The 15,727-nt window shown below is 46.2% G+C and overlaps 1 protein-coding gene across 2 annotated transcripts in view; it reads left to right on the forward strand.

Annotated features, from left to right (window-relative positions):
• MCPH1 (microcephalin 1) overlaps positions 1-15,727 on the forward strand; it is a 269,454-nt gene that overhangs the window by 58,209 nt on the left and 195,518 nt on the right. For both annotated transcript variants that reach the window (XM_029051630.1, XM_029051638.2), the window contains exons 9-10: positions 4,014-4,051; positions 8,733-8,895. In XM_029051630.1, the coding sequence (XP_028907463.1) occupies positions 4,014-4,051; positions 8,733-8,895 (201 nt within the window). The remainder of the gene's footprint in view (positions 1-4,013; positions 4,052-8,732; positions 8,896-15,727) is intronic.

Here is a 15,727-nt window from a genome sequence, read left to right on the forward strand (position 1 = left end):
ACAGGGTCATCAGGTTGTCCCATGTGAGGCTCACAGTCTTCATCCCCATTTTACAGACGAGGTAACTGAGGCACCGAGAAGTGAAGTGACCTGCCCACAGTCACACAGCTGACAGGTGGTAGAGCCGGAATTCGAATCCATGACCTCTGACTCCCAAGCCCGAGCTCCTTCCACTGAGCCACGCTGCTTCTCAGTTCTTTTCCGAGTGTTTAGTACAGTGCTCTGCCCGCAGAAAGCATTCAGTATATGCCACTGGTTGATGGAGGTGGGTGGACACATCTCAGCATTCAGGTCTGGGTAGAAAAGAGACAAGATGTCAACAGCCATTTTGGTGATGCAGCCAAAAAATCTGCACTACCGAGTCACATTCCTGGGCACAGACAGACCGTACACGTCCCAGAAGATCATGGCGGTCCACCGGTCGTCCTTGACCCCTGAGACCTAGATGATCGGAAATCAATTCTGTGGCCATTCATTCGTTCGATCGTATTTTTGGAGCGCTTACTGCGTGCAAAGCGGTGTACTAAGCTCTTGACCGGTCTAGATTTTTTTCCCCCTTTTTTTTGGAGGGCGGTGTGGGTTGGATAAAGTAATTTTTAGGTTCTGGCCTCTCTAGTTTTGTCTTTTTCCAAATACAAAATTGTGTAGCATCGTTTCAGGGAAGGTAAAAAGGTTTGGAGAGGAAGATGGGCAAAGGGCAGATCGGAGCATCCATTCGGCAGTGATTAATAAAATTCAGACGTTGTCTAAACTGAACCTTCTGTTCTGGTACAATTCTAAAGGAATGAAAGGAAAACAAGCAAAAACACAATCGAAAACCCAGGTTGGGTATAATTCTGGAAGATGTTTATTTTCTTCACGAATAGGGTATTAATGATAACTAATTGGGATAGGTTCGTTTGCGGCCTCTTTTGGAAAGTTAAGGTCTGGTAAAAATGCACTTTAGTGACTCGCAGTGATGGTTCTCAGATGAATTTTCTCACTACTGGGTAAGGAAAAAGTTGTTAATTGCAAAATGGTTTTTTACAGTTAAAGCAACATGAAAAGTCAACAGCTTTTTAAGTTCTGTTAATGAAAACACATAAATTGCACCCGTTAAAGAAAAAAGAAAGGAGCAAGAGCAATATAACCATTAAAAAGTTAATAAAATGATTTGGCACAGTTTTCTACCAGACTCACATCTTAAAATATACAGCTTGTTATTGAAACAGCAAGAACAAATGCGAGTTACACAGAGGACACACAGAATGAGCGATGGTGGTACAGAATTGGCCTTTTATCCGAAGAGCTATTTTAAATAACATCTGGTCAATTTTTGTATCTGGGTTGAGGTTCTTGGGGTAAAGTCAATAAAGCCATCATTAAAGTTAGCTGCTACAGTAATTGATCTAATCTTTTGTATCCCCCGGTATGTGATGACTTACTCGCTCAGTAGAGCGTTCTTGTGAATATGTAGATCGGTGTCAGTTTACGCCACAGTTCATGTTATACCAAAAGCAACGAATAACCCTCCTAATCTTTGTTCGTGTTCTGCTCCCGGAGACTGAAAAACACAACATTATTTTCCCAAGCCAGTCCCGTTAGACAGTGAAAAGAAAATGGGCAGTAAAAGGAGTTAAAGTAGAACATTTAGATGCTACGGAGAAATGTGCTGTATTTTGGAAATGGGACTGAGTTGCATGTGGATGAGAAGATTACACGGTCCTTTCGGTTCATTTATCACAAGCGCTGAAATGAATCCTGTCCTTTCAGAAGTTCTCCTTGTAATGCTATTTTATCACTCTCTTTCCTCATTCACCAGGGCTTTAGGGATCAATTTTTAAGCCTGGGTTCTCTTCTAATTTCACTGCTCGTATCAGTTGACTCAACTAATGCCTCAATTTAGCCTATTTCCGGGAAAGAAAGGACTATCTTTCAACATGTGGTTAGTTCATACCATTTTCTGAAATAGGAGTTATCCTGGCAACGTCAAGCGAAACAGTTGCATGAAATTCACACGTTACCTAAGTTTTAAGTACAATCTGCGACTTGTCGATTTCAAATTTTAGTAATCCTCCCTGTCCTGGCTTAACCATTTCTAGCTCCCTCTGCTCCCCTCCCCAGACACGCAGGGCAGAAGGCGACCGCTAAGCGTCTTGTACAACCTTTTAGTGACCCTTTCAAAGTGTCCACTCTAAGCTTCAGCCAGGTTTGGCGGGTTTAGGGTTTACCCGAAGAACGTGAGTCCTCTGTCTCCGTCGAAGGCTCCCGAATGCTTCTTCGGCTCCTCGGTGAAAAGTGAATTGCTGAACTCTCTTCGTTACTTCGGAAGGAGAGGCTGTAGTGGATTACACTCGCTGCTCGTGACTCCACGGGCATAATCCAAATCTTCCGTTATCAGTCGATCTAGCGGTAGAATTTATTGAGCACCGCCTCGGTGCCGAGCCCTATGCAGAGCTCTTGAGAGGATACCGTAGAGTTAGTAGACGTGATTCCTGAGCTCCAGGAGTTTATAATCTAGGAAGGGAGGCAGGTGCTAAAAGAAAATATATTTGCGGCGAGCAAAAAAAAACCCCACAAACCTTTAAATACTTTGTGTATAAGTACCACAGGGGGTGGGAGGAAGCGGTCGATCACATTTATTGAGCATTTACTCTTCGCAGAGAACTGTACTAAGTGCTTGATAGAGTACAACGTAATAAAACGACGCCTTCCCTGCCCACGGTGAGCTTGCAGTCTAGAGGTGGAGCGACTTACCCAAAGTCCCACAGCAGACTCCCGGGCCCGTGTTCTGTCCACTAGCCCACACTGCTTCCCTGGTTGTGGTGAAGAGCAGAGGAGTATATCTGATGTGCTTTCACTGTTTTTCGAGATCGTGTATAAATTTTAAGCACTGTGGTTTGTTTTTAAATCTTGAGATGGGAACATGGTCTGGGGAATCCAAGGGGCCTGAGGGATTGTGAGGGATTCCAATCCCAGACCTGATAGGAAAGGTTTCAAACCTCCGGAAGAACTCTTTTCGTGGGTCACCGTCCCCCGAGAGGGGCCGGGGGGTGAAGGGATAGCGGGGGGTAGACCTGCCTTCACTCGATCGCTTTGAGCAGTGGTGAACTTGGGGGAGGGAGGGAGAAAAGGAGCGGGGAGGGTGGGTTTCTGAGAGTTTTTCTTAAAAGCTGCTTCTCGGGGACTTTTCCCAGGGAATCTCTGTCCCCGCCAAAATCCACAGAGAAAACCCCTGAGAAGCGACTTTCACACTCCCCTGTCCCCAAATGGAAAACTGTAACCCCCCTCTGCCCTTTAGCTCTCCCACATTCCCCAACTTCACCGCCGACTGGGGATGCAGAGGAAAGGGGACGAGTCGTCGGGGGGCCCTGGCCTGAAGAAACGCCGGCCTGCCCAGGGTAGTCGATCGAAGGGATGGTGGGAGGGAGCGTTATGTTGGCTCGTTTCCTCAAGGCCTTGACCTGCCTGGAGACAGGGGCGAGATCAGTTGACCTCTCTGCTTTCAGGAGTAGAGGATTCTGGGCTATAATAATAATAATAATAATAATAATGTTGGTATTTGTTAAGCGCTTACTATATGCAGAGCACTGTTCTAAGCCCTGGGGTAGATACAAGGTAATCAGATTGTCCCACGTGGGGCTCACATTTTTAAATCCCCATTTTTTACAGATGAGGTCCCTGAGGCACAGTGAAGTGACTTGCCCAAGGTCACACAGCAGACAAGTGGCGGAGCAGGGATTAGAACCCCCGACCTTGACTCCCAAGCCCGGGCTCTTTCCACTGAGCCACGCATTCCCCGATTCTGGCAGCGTATGATTTGCCACTTCTCTTATGTTCTCTTCTCCTGAAACTTGAAGGCTCCGGCCCGTGGCTCGCCACTGGGTCTCTGCTGCATTCTTTAATCCTTTTTTTTTTTTTTTGGTAAGGCCTGCAACCTTTGTAGAACCTATTAGAGTGGAGTTTCTGTGGGAAAAAATGATTTTCGTATTTCTGACTTTGTTTTTTTGTTCCCTTTCTTTCGAAATCTCTAGCCAACAAGAACATTAGTCATGACAAGCATGCCCTCTGAGTAAGTACTGTTATTTTGAAGGCTTTTCTACTCCGCGTAAAATATGAGTTGAATGTAAGTGGGCTTCGCTTTCACATTTTGTACCGAGGGAACCGTCGCAGTGGGCAACTCCGAAATCGCATTATCGCACTCTGTGCATCCGCCTACGGAGTTTGTAAAATAGCTACTGGAACGTGGGTCTCTGTAAGCGAAGGTCAATATTGGAAGATTTGCGTAAAACATACATCCCCGGGAACCGTTGCAGAACAAAATGCTGTAGAAAACGTACGGGGGCAATAGTTTAAACTAATAATAATAATGTTGGTATTTGTTAAGCGCTTACTATGTGCCGAGCACTATTCTAAGCGCTGGAGTAGACATAGGGGAATCAGGTTGTCCCACGTGGGGCTCACAGTCTTAATCCCCATTTTACAGATGAGGGAACTGAGGCACCGAGAAGTTAAGTGACTTGCCCAAAGTCACACAGCTGGCAAGTGGCAGAGCCGGGGTTCGAACCCATGACCTCTGACTCCAAAGCCCGTGCTCTTTCCAGTGAGCCACGCTACTTCACTGTCTCATTTGTTCACAAACGGTTCAGAAGATAAAGGCTTTACTTCCCTTCCTTACACAGTCGAATCGCTTTGTCAGGAATGCTATTCGTTCATTCAGCGTATTTATCGAACGCTTACTGTCCGCAGAGCATCATACTAAGCGCTTGGGAGATCACGGTACGACAACAAACGGACACATTCCTGCTCACAGTGAGCTCACCTTCTAGAGGGGGAGAATGATCCAAGACACCTCTGGCTTAGACACTTGATTTAGCGGAATTCCGTTCAAGGAATATCAGCTTCAGTTTGGGGAGACGACGCTCATGGAGTATTAAAAGCAGAGGTCACTTTGGAGTTAATAATTTTCTGGCGTGGTCTTATCGTTCTCCTTAAATGCTTATAAAATAAAGAACGTCCAACAAAAACACAATTCCATATTTTATGTTATATTTGGTTACAGTTTTTTGAATTCTTGTCTTAAAGGAGGGGGTCAGGGACCATATTTGCAGCACTCGCATATCTATTTCAGGTTTAAGGCATTCATCAGATCATTGACAGTTGTATGAAAATGTATACCGAAAAAATGCGAGCATATATAAGGAACTTTCTTTAGCAACATGTTTGTTTCTTTTTCACAGCATGAAACAAAAGGGCAGATACAAGAAACATTATTTGTTCCAGCCCCTTCGCCTTTAATGCAAACAAAGATCTATCTCTAATTTTGGCCACGTGTACTACAAAATGCGTCACCGTAAATGAAACAATATCGAAGGGATTTAGGACTGAGGACATAATTTCCCTTTTGCTACACGAGGTTTCGTCAAAACGAAAATCCTCAAATTTATTTGGTCTTGAAACTGGGATCTTAAAAATATGATCTTGGTTTGATTTTATATATAAATATATGTACGAATCTCCATGTATATAATATAATCTTTGATTTTAGAGCCAAATACATATATCTATATATATATGCACATATATATGCACACATATATGTAAGTGTGTTTTTTATTGACCTCATTCCTGCTCTTCTGCACTCCTACTTTCCCCGTATTCTCTTCACAGCCCAAGGCATGGTTGACAAGCACTATCTCCATGGAAATTGGGTTGGATGCAATGGGCCTTAGGAAGGCACTTGGTTCCAAAGCATCGACTAGGCAGGGAAAGATACGGCCTCTGCTAATTTACATTCCTCACCACTCTCTACCCAAAAGAGACTGCCCGAAGGATGTGGGAATAGAGGAGGAATAAAAACATCGTACTTAGGCCCTGCAAATCTGAATGTCACCGGGAAAAGCGCCGCCTGGAAATTTCTAAGGACTGAATCAAGTCTCTGGACGGCAGTTGTTTCGGGGGCGTGGAGAGTAGAAGCGGAACATACTTTTGACGGGGGGAGGGGGCGGCTACTGCCCCAGAAGAGCCAGTTTCTGTGTTGTGAGCCTCTCGCAGGTCTCATTTACCCATTTTCTTTCAATGGGTTTACTCAGAGCGTGTGGTTTTTCGCTAGCTCCTTTCCCACGAGTCTGTTGTAAGTTAGAGCAGAGCTGTACACCCAAGTGCTTCGGGAAGCAATGGAGGTGGAGAGGCAAGGGGAATTGGAATCCGCCGCCACTCCGGAAACCCTAGAACCAACCGGGGGAGGGGACTTTGGCATTCACGTGATTGAACCGACTCGATAAAGCCATAAGTCGCCGAGGCGACTCGGAGCTAGATGTACAGCCAAGACCCTCAGGTGCCCGGACCCTTCCGCTCACAACTTCTCATTGGAGAGATTAGAAAAGTTAATAGTTCCCAATAGATCTTTTTCCCACTTGGCAGGTGGAACCGTGTCTGTCTCTCCCTCCCTCCTTCTCCCCCCTCTACTTCCTGCTGATCTTACTTTGGCCTTCCACGGGTACCCAGGCTGGAAAAAGTTGTCGGGGCATTAGCGGGGTGGTGATGAGCAGTCTTGGTCAGTCCTCCAAGAAAGTCACCAACTCATCAAATTAAGGACAGCTTTCCCTCAGCTCTTCTCTCCCCCAAGGCCCTAAACCCTTATCCTAAACCCTACTTTTCCAGAGAAGCAGCGTGGCTCAGTGGAAAGAGCCCGGGCTTTGGAGTCAGAGGTCATGAGTTCAAATCCCGGCTCTGCCACTTGCCAGCTGTGTGACTGTGGGTAAGTCGCTTCACTTCTCTGTGCCTCAGTTACCTCATCTGTAAAATGGGGATGAAGTCTGTGAGCCCCACGTGGGACAACCTGATTCCCCTGTGTCTACCCCAGCGCTTAGAACAGTGCTCGGCACATAGTAAGCGCTTAATAAATACCAACATTATTATTATTATTATTATTATTATTACTTTTCCTTTCACTATTTCCCCTGTGACTGCTGCAGGTAACCTGTCTCTCTTACCCCTTTTCCACCGTGGTCAGATTAAGGTGTGACTGCCTAGCCCCCAGGTCACAAAGGCCCAGATGCAGACATGTTTACATTTCAAAAGCCTCTTGCCTTCACACCTACTCTGCCCAACGCAAGCTCTTTACTCCTTTTCTCTGGGCTCCTCACTCCCATGCCCCCTAGGACAATTCAACCATCTCCTTAGGATTCCCCTGAACACTGGACTCTTCACTCTCCCCACCCCAGGAGCAATTCAACTATCCCCTCGGGGCTCCCCTAGTCACTGGCTTTTTCACACTCAATGGCCCAAGGACGATTCAACCATCTCCGCTGGGTATCACCCGATAAAGTTGGTATTGTTGTCATTTATTAAGTTAGTATTGCTGTCTTTTACCTCACCGACCCCATCATGACCCTTCAATCCCCCCTTCCAGCTAACTCTTCGCTATTGACTTCAAAACTCTCCACCATCTTGCCCCTTCTTACCTCACCTCCCTTCTCTCCTTCTCCACCCCAGCCCGCACGCTCCGCTCTTCTGGTGCCTCTAACCTTCTCACTGGGCCTAGATCTCGCCTGTCCCGCCGCCGACCCCCGGCCCACGTCCTACCTCTGGCCTGGAACGCCCTCCCTCTTCAAATCCTCCAATCGCTCATCCCCCCTTCGAAACCCTACGGAAGGCTCACCTCCTCCAAGAGGCCTTCCCGGACTAAACCCCCCTTCTCTTCAGCTCCCCCTTTCCGCATCACCTCGACTCATTCCCTTTGCTCTTCCCCCGTCACCCCACAGCTCTTATGTATATATGTATATATCTATAATTCTATTTATCTATACCGATGCCTGATTACTTGTTTCGGTGTCTATATATCTATAATTCTATATCTTTACATCGATGCCCGTTTACTTGTTTTGATGTCTATATAGCTATAATTATTTATCTTTATACCGATACCCATTTACTTGTTTTGATGTCTACCTTCCCCCTTCTAGACTGTAAGCCTGGTGTGGGCGGGGATTTTCTCTCTTTATCGCCGAATTGTATTTTCCAAGCGCTTAGTATAGTGCTCTGCACTCAGCGCTCAATAGATAAGATTGAAGGAATGAACTTAGGTACTTCTCTAACTCCATATACATCTGTAATGAACTTCTCTAATCGTATTTATTTGTAAAAAAAATAATTAAAAATAAGTGGTGGTATCTGTTAAGCGCTTACTATGTGCAAAGCACTGTTCTAAGCGCTGGTGTGGGGCTCACAGTTTTCATCCCCATTTTACAGATGAGGCACAGAGAAGTTAAGTGACTTGCCCAAAGCTGGCAAGCGGTGGAGTCAGGATTAGAACCCATGACCTCTGACTCCCAAATCCGGGCTCTTTCCCCTGAGCCACCCTGCTTCCCACGTTTGTATTTGTATTCATGTCTGCCTCCCCCTCAAGACGGTAAGCTCCTTGTGAGCAGGGAATATGATTGTATTTTGTTGTACTGTCCTATCCCAAGTGCTTAGTACAGTGCTCTGCACACAGTAAGCGCTCAATAAATGCAGCTGAATGAACGAATCGAAGATTAATCGGTATTTATCCATCGTGTCCGAGGGCACGAAACATGTCTACTCATTCTGTCGTACTCTTCCGAGGGCTCTGCTCACAGCAGGCGCTGCATAAGCGCCGTTGATGTGTCGAATGTGCTCCCCCAGGGGTAGAGCGGTGCTCGTGCCCGAAGTGGACAGGCTTCGGCAACGGCAACCAACCGTGGTCTTTTTTTCACTGTCTCGTTCGGTAGGAAGCAGAGTGTCGTCCTTCAGGTGGTGAAGACCCTGCAAGGCTTTTCATGCGCGCCCGCCGTATGCGAAACCACGACCCACGTGGTGGTAGGAGCTCCTCGGCGCACTTTGAACGTCCTGCTGGGAATTGCTCGCGGCTGCTGGATCGTGTCTTACGAATGGGTGAGCGATGTCTACGAGGGCGGAGCCGGAAACGGCCCCCGCTACGAGGAGCGCGGTCATTCCCGGGGCGCGACCCGGAATCCCCTGCCCATCTAGAGCTTCGTCAGCCTGTACGTTTTCCCGTCAGTCTTGGGGGCCACTCGTTCTCCCCCGGGCTGTCTGCCCGGTCGGATTGGCGCTGAAGCCCAGGGTCGGATCGGGACGGGGAACCAGGATCCGGCTGTCGGCTCCAGTCACGTGGCCATCGGTCATCGTGTCCCTCGAGTTTGGAAGACAGCGGGGCAGCCTAAGCCGGGAATGAGGGGGCAGAGTGAGGGGTTTCACAGTCTGAACCGCCCTCCCCATTTGGGCTAGACATGGCCGTGACCCGCCATCGTCAGAACTGTTAATAGTTGCTCCAAAGCGAAAAGAATCTCGTGATTGTTTTTACAGATGTATTTACTTAAGATGAAACGTGCTCATTGGCTTCCATTTGGAAATTTTCATTCGAGGCATACCTACCCAGAGTTCATATTTTCCATCATTTCTGTGCATTAAGTGTGCTTATTTTCTTAAATAAATCATTGTTTTCACAATTTGAAAAAGAAAAGAATCAATCGCCTGTTTTCCATTCTCTTTTTTGCTTCGACTTTATAGCCGCCTCTCAGTTTGAGCACCCCAAGTCGTTGCTGTGCGTGTTAATACGCTAACATTTTGCACTTTGTCAGCCTGTTTTCTAAGAAACTAGACTCTGAGCTTTATTCATAGAGCCTTAATTTAAACCAGCAAAATGATACCAGAAAATAAATTGCAAGTCTATTTCTTAGAGGGCAAGGACTATTTTCTTTCTTCCTTTTCTTTTCTTTATGTAGACCACGAGTCCTGTGAGAGGCAGGGAGCGGGTCTGACCTGATTATTTTCTACCTAGCCCAGTGTTTTGTATAGTGCTTGGCACACCTCCCGATTATATGTCTGTAAGCTGTGAACCATGTATGGGAAGGAAAGGAAGTCCAGGAAAGAGAAGGAGGAGGAAAAGGTGAGGGAAGATGAGGAGGAGGAGAATGACTCCCGACGGAAGTTTTGAGAAACAGCATGGATAGAGCACGTGCCAGGGAGTAAGGAGGATAATAATAATAATGTTGGTATTTGTTAAGCGCTTACTATGTGCCGAGCACTGTTCTAAGCGCTGGGGTAGACATAGGGGAATCAGGTTGTCCCACGTGGGGCTCACAGTTTAATCCCCATTTTACAGATGAGGGAACTGAGGCACAGAGAAGTTAAGTGACTCGCCCACAGTCACACAGCTGACAAGTGGCAGAGCTGGGATTCGAACTCATGAGCCCTGACTCCAAAGCCCGTGCTCTTTCCACTGAGCCACGCTGCTTCTCTATCTGGGTTCTAATAATGACTCGGCTGCTTGCCCCGCTGTGTGATCTTGAGCGAGTGACTTCGCTTCTCTGTGCTCCAGTTCCCTCATCTGTAAAAGGAGGATTAAGCTTTTAAGCCCCAGGAGGGACAGGGGTTGTGTCCAACCCAATTTTCTTTTATCTCCCCCAGCACTTAGTACAGAACCCGGCACGTAGTAAGCACTTAACAAATATCACAATTATTATTTCTAAAATTCAATTGTATCTACTCGGTGCTTAGTACTGTGCCTCATTATGATAGAGCCTAACAAATACAATTGTTGTTATTGTCATTATTATTATTATTGTCACCACCTACATGGTTTGCTCTCCAGCTAAATGGCTACCACCTCGGTCCGGGTACTTGCACTATTCCGGCTTGACTACCGTATGAAGTTTGTCACCGGCCACCCTGCCTTCATCCTCTGCCGTCTCTTTGCCACACTTTCTGCGACCGGGATCGTTTTTCTAAAAAAAAAAAAACCAAAACATTCTGCTCATGACTCCCCACTTCTCAAAGACGTCTAATGTTTACCTGCAAAACAGAAATTCTTCCCTTAGCTTTAAGGCATTTCATCAGCTCTCTTTCTCTCTCCTTCTTGCCTAGCCACTCTTTTCTCCTTCTCTTCCCTCGGCCTGCACCCTTCATTCCTCCCAAGCTAACCATCATTCAGCGTGGCTCAGTGGAAAGAGCACGGGCTTTGGAGTCAGGGCTCATGAGTTCGAATCCCAGCTCTGCCACTCGTCGGCTGTGTGACTGTGGGCGAGTCACTTAACTTCTCTGTGCCTCAGTTCCCTCATCTGTAAAATGGGGATTAAGACCGTGAGCCCCACGTGGGACAACCTGATTCCCCTATGTCTACCCCGGCGCTTAGAACAGTGCTCGGCACATAGTAAGCGCTTAACAAATACCAACATTATTATTATTATTATTATTTTTATTGCTACTCACCTATAAAGATGCTAGCCAGGACTCCTATCGAAAATATAGGTAGGGGGAAGCAGCGGAAGCCAACGACTCTTTTGCATTATAAAATCAAACACTTAAGAAGCATGGACAGTTGATTTAGATCTACAGAGTTTAAAATTTTTTTAGCACTCGGAGTGGGGAACTCTGTCCGTAGCGGATACCCGATGAAGCGAGTTCATGTATTTACACTGCAGAGTGCTTTGTGTATCCAGTTGCTGCTTGATGTGAGGATACTAGATTAAAAAAAAACCCCACAAAAGCGCTCTTTCCTCAAGCTCTTGATCTCCACGGGTGCTACAGCACACTTCAGAATGGTGCCGTTCATCACACCGCAATTTCAGACGAACCTGTCTCCGGCTTCACTGAAGCTGCCAGTTGCCAGAGGCGTCAGAGATGTGGAGATGGGCCGTCTATGCCTCCTCTGACCTTGTCGAAAAATGTAACCGTCGGGTAACGGCTAAGGACTCCTCCACACACACGGTAATAATAATAATAATAATGTTGGTATTTGTTAAGCGCTTACTATGTGCAGAGCGCTGTTCTAAACGCTGGGGTAGATACAGGGTAATCGGGTTGTCCCACGCGAGGCTCACAGTCTTAATCCCCATTTTACAGATGAGGGCACAGAGAAGTTAAGTGACTTGCCCGCAGTCACACAGCTGACAAGTGGCAGAGCCGGAATTTGAACCCGTGACCTCAGACTCCGAAGCCCGTGTTCTTTCCACTGAGCCTAATGTTATCCATGCAGCAGTGGGTCACTGGTTTCTACGTTAGTAATTTAGAGGTAGGTCGTGACTGGGGACAGCAAGTGTGCTAAAAAGAATGGACTACACCTCAGAGATCACACCTGCAGGGAAGCGAGGAGGAGACACGTGAATCCCGCTTTCCAACTTTGGAGTGGGATTCATTGATATTCTCTGATAGGCCCTGGCTCTTTTGATACCTCAGCTAAGTATAATGTAACTGGAAGGCTCCGTTTCCCAAACCGTGGTTACGTAGAGGAAGGCTTAGGAAGCTTTGGCCTCTTCTGCACCCCAGAAAGCCATTTCTGCTTGGATCCGTGTGGAAAACAGCCTCATCTTCCCTCGGCTAAGTGTAATGTAACTGGAGGGCTGCGTCTCCCAAACTGTGGTTACGTAGAGGAAGGCTTAGGAAGCCTCGGCCTCTTCTGCACACCGGGAAGCCATTTCTCCCCGGATCCGTGTGGAAAACGGCCTCATCTTCCCTCAGCTAAGTATAATGGTAACTGGAAGGCTGCGTCTCCCAAACTGTGGTTACGTAGAGGAAGGCTTAGGAAGCCTCGGCCTCTTCTGCACACCGGGAAGCCATTTCTCCCCGAATCTGTGTGGAAAGCAGCCTCATCTTCTCTTAATAAGAACTGCTAAAGTGGTTAGGGGCCTGGACCAAGAACCATCTGGTGTGCTATGAAATACCATTTGTTTTGCAAGAATTCTTTGTAGAAAGTCATGCCTTGTTTAGTCATAATAGTACCTGTATTAATAGTACCGTTGATGCGGTTACAATGGGAGCCGCCGAAGCCGAAAGGAAAGCGCAAAGGACTGGGAGCCAGGAGGCCCAGGTTCAAATGGAGAAGCGGCGTGGCTCAGTGGAAAGAGCCCGGGTTTGGGAGTCAGAGGTCATGGGTTCGAATTCCTACTCCGCCCCTTGTCAGCTTTGTGACTGTGGGCAAGTCACTTCACTTCTCTGTGCCTCAGTTCCCTCATCTGGAAAATGGGGATGAGCCTCACGTGGGACAACCTCATTCCCCTGTATCTACCCCAGCGCTTAGAACAGTGCTCTGCACATAGTAAGCACTTAGCAAATACCGACATTATTATTATTAAATCCCACCTCCCCGAGTGCCTGTGTGACAGTGGGTAAATCACTTAACCTCTCTGGGCTCAGTTTCCTCATTTGCAAAATGAGGATACAATAGATTTGGAGCATTGAGTGGGCAAGGACTGTACCCGATTCATTCATTCAATCGTATTTATTGAGCTCCCCCCGCAAAGCTTCCAGACTTCGAGAGTCACATGGCTTCCTCATTTATAGCCCATCTCTCGCTCCCGCCGGGGACCTGGTGATCGGCGGCGGGAGTGAGGGCTTCATTCTCTTTAGGGTTTAGGGAAAGTACCCGAAGAGAAGTTTCCGTGTATTTCCATGTAAAGTATGGATTTAGAGGTGACAGATTCCCACTGGAGAGATTTAAAGCATCAATTCCAAGCGACCCTGTCCAGAAAGCCTTTAGAGCTCATCCCGGAATCAAAATATCACCGGGAACTTGGAACTAAAGGTCAGTGACACCAAGGTTTTGGAGGAAGGTCCCTCTCCCCACCCAAACATTTTTTGGGAGTTAGTCACAATTTGCTCGTTAGACTCCCTTAAAAATCACCCTGTAAATTGGCCCCAGAGAAACCAATATTCCAGGGTTTCTGTTGTATTGTTTGGCAATTACTTGTAACGTTCCCAAATTAAATGGTGTGCATGGGACCCACTTGTGCATATTGGACAGATAAATGGGATAGTTGTTTTGCTTTGTTTTTTAACCACAGAATTCAGTTCAAGGCCCCAGTCTTTAAAAAAAATACGTTCCGTAATTCCCAGGCTCCTACAGCAGATCACGACTCTGATGTTACACCACACAATTCATTACTTTCAGCCAAGGGAATACTTTCTGTTATTCCTGCGTCACGACTAAATCGTCTGGCGCATTTTCACAAATAGGGAGCCCGGTGCAGCGATCCCCTTTCGCCAAAGCGACGTAATAATAACAATGATGGTATTTGTTAAGTGCTTACTGTGTGCCAAGCACTGTTCTTAGCGCTGGGGTTAGATAGAAGGTAATCAGGCTGTCCCCCGTGGGGCTCACAGTCTTCATCCCCATTTTACAGATGAGGTAACTGAGGCACAGAGAACTTAAGTGACTTGCCCAAAGTCGGAGCCGGGATTAGAACCCCCGACCTCTGACTCCCAAGCCCGGGCTCTTGCCCCTGAGCCACCCTGCTTCGAAGGAGAGTCATCTGACCGAAATGAATATGAGGGTTCCTTATCTTGTTTTCCCATTGTTAAATGTCAATAAAAATATATTCATTTCAAAGAATGGCAAGGTTCTTTGAATTAAGAGAAGCAGATATTTTGAAAGGTTTAAATAATGACCCCAGATCTGTGTGCTTTTCACTTCTCAACAGTGATACTTGCTCATTCATTTCCTACAATCTCATCGCCTCACATTCGGCTACATTTTGGAGTTTTCTTGAGCTGATACACGGTCTCCGTTTTTCGACTCACCCATTAAAAGGCCCGTGCATTTTCCTGGGTCTTACCAACAATATAAAACTCTGTTTAAAATAAGTGATGTTAAAGGAAAGATACATTATGTATCCCTGCGACCTCGTCTCTGTCTCTAATACTCCTTTTACGGCTGTGATTGTAGAGATCTTTGTCCTCATGCAGCGAGTCACAGCAGACCGGCAAGGAGGGTTAAATCATCCGGCACGCGGATAAAAAAAATTTGGGTCCCAACAAAGTTATGTAGGAGGGCTTGACGGAAGGCTAAAACCGCAAAATTGATTCCTGAACTGAAACGTGATTCTCCAAACAGAACTAGTCTTTAAGGTTTTTCTGCTGATCCATTTAATTTGACTGTCATAAATTCTACCCACCTCATTCTGAGGACTATGCGTGAGACAGCTAATTCTTTGAGGGTCTTCGAGTCCTCCCCTTGAGGTAACTACAGAGTGGTGATTTTCTATTAGTGTTTTGACCAGGGCCGTTCAAAGTAAACTCCGTCGACTGTTCGACCGCCACTTTTTTCTAATATCTGCATATTATAGGAGTCTAGAATAGCACAACTGTGGTCTTCCTTAAACGAAAAATAAATATGAAGCCAACTTTTCTCAGTAAATTATTATTATTGTCGTTGCTTTTATATTTGTTAAATGCTCCCTCTGTGCCAAGCACCGTACTCAAACGTACTTAAAATGGGGTTGGAAAATAGCTGGACTGGTCATTTTAATAATAATAATAATAATAATAATAATGTTGGTATTTGTTATTCATTCATTCATTCAATAGTATTTATTGAGCGCTTACTACATGCAGAGCACTGTACTAGCAGAGCACCGTTCTAAATGCTGGGGTAGATATAGGGTAATCAGGTTGTCCCACGTGGGGCTCACAGTTAATCCCCATTTTACAGATGAGGTAACTGAGGCACAGAGAAGTGAAGTGACTTGCCCACAGTCACACAGCTGACAAGTGGCAGAGCCGGGAGTCGAACTAAGGTAAAATAATACAGCCTCAAATATTCTTCTCCATCAGATGAAGTGGAGGGATAATTCTTGTTAGTACCAACATCAGATTAAGAGGAGACACAAAATGTCCCGAATAAATTAGCTCCTGGGTTTGACTCTCTGAAGAAGGGGATAAAGGATTATGGATGTAGTTAAAGATGATAAATGATTCTCTCTACTAATTT

Source organism: Ornithorhynchus anatinus, chromosome X1 (genome assembly GCF_004115215.2).
Source record: "Ornithorhynchus anatinus isolate Pmale09 chromosome X1, mOrnAna1.pri.v4, whole genome shotgun sequence".
Lineage (NCBI taxonomy): Eukaryota > Metazoa > Chordata > Mammalia > Monotremata > Ornithorhynchidae > Ornithorhynchus > Ornithorhynchus anatinus.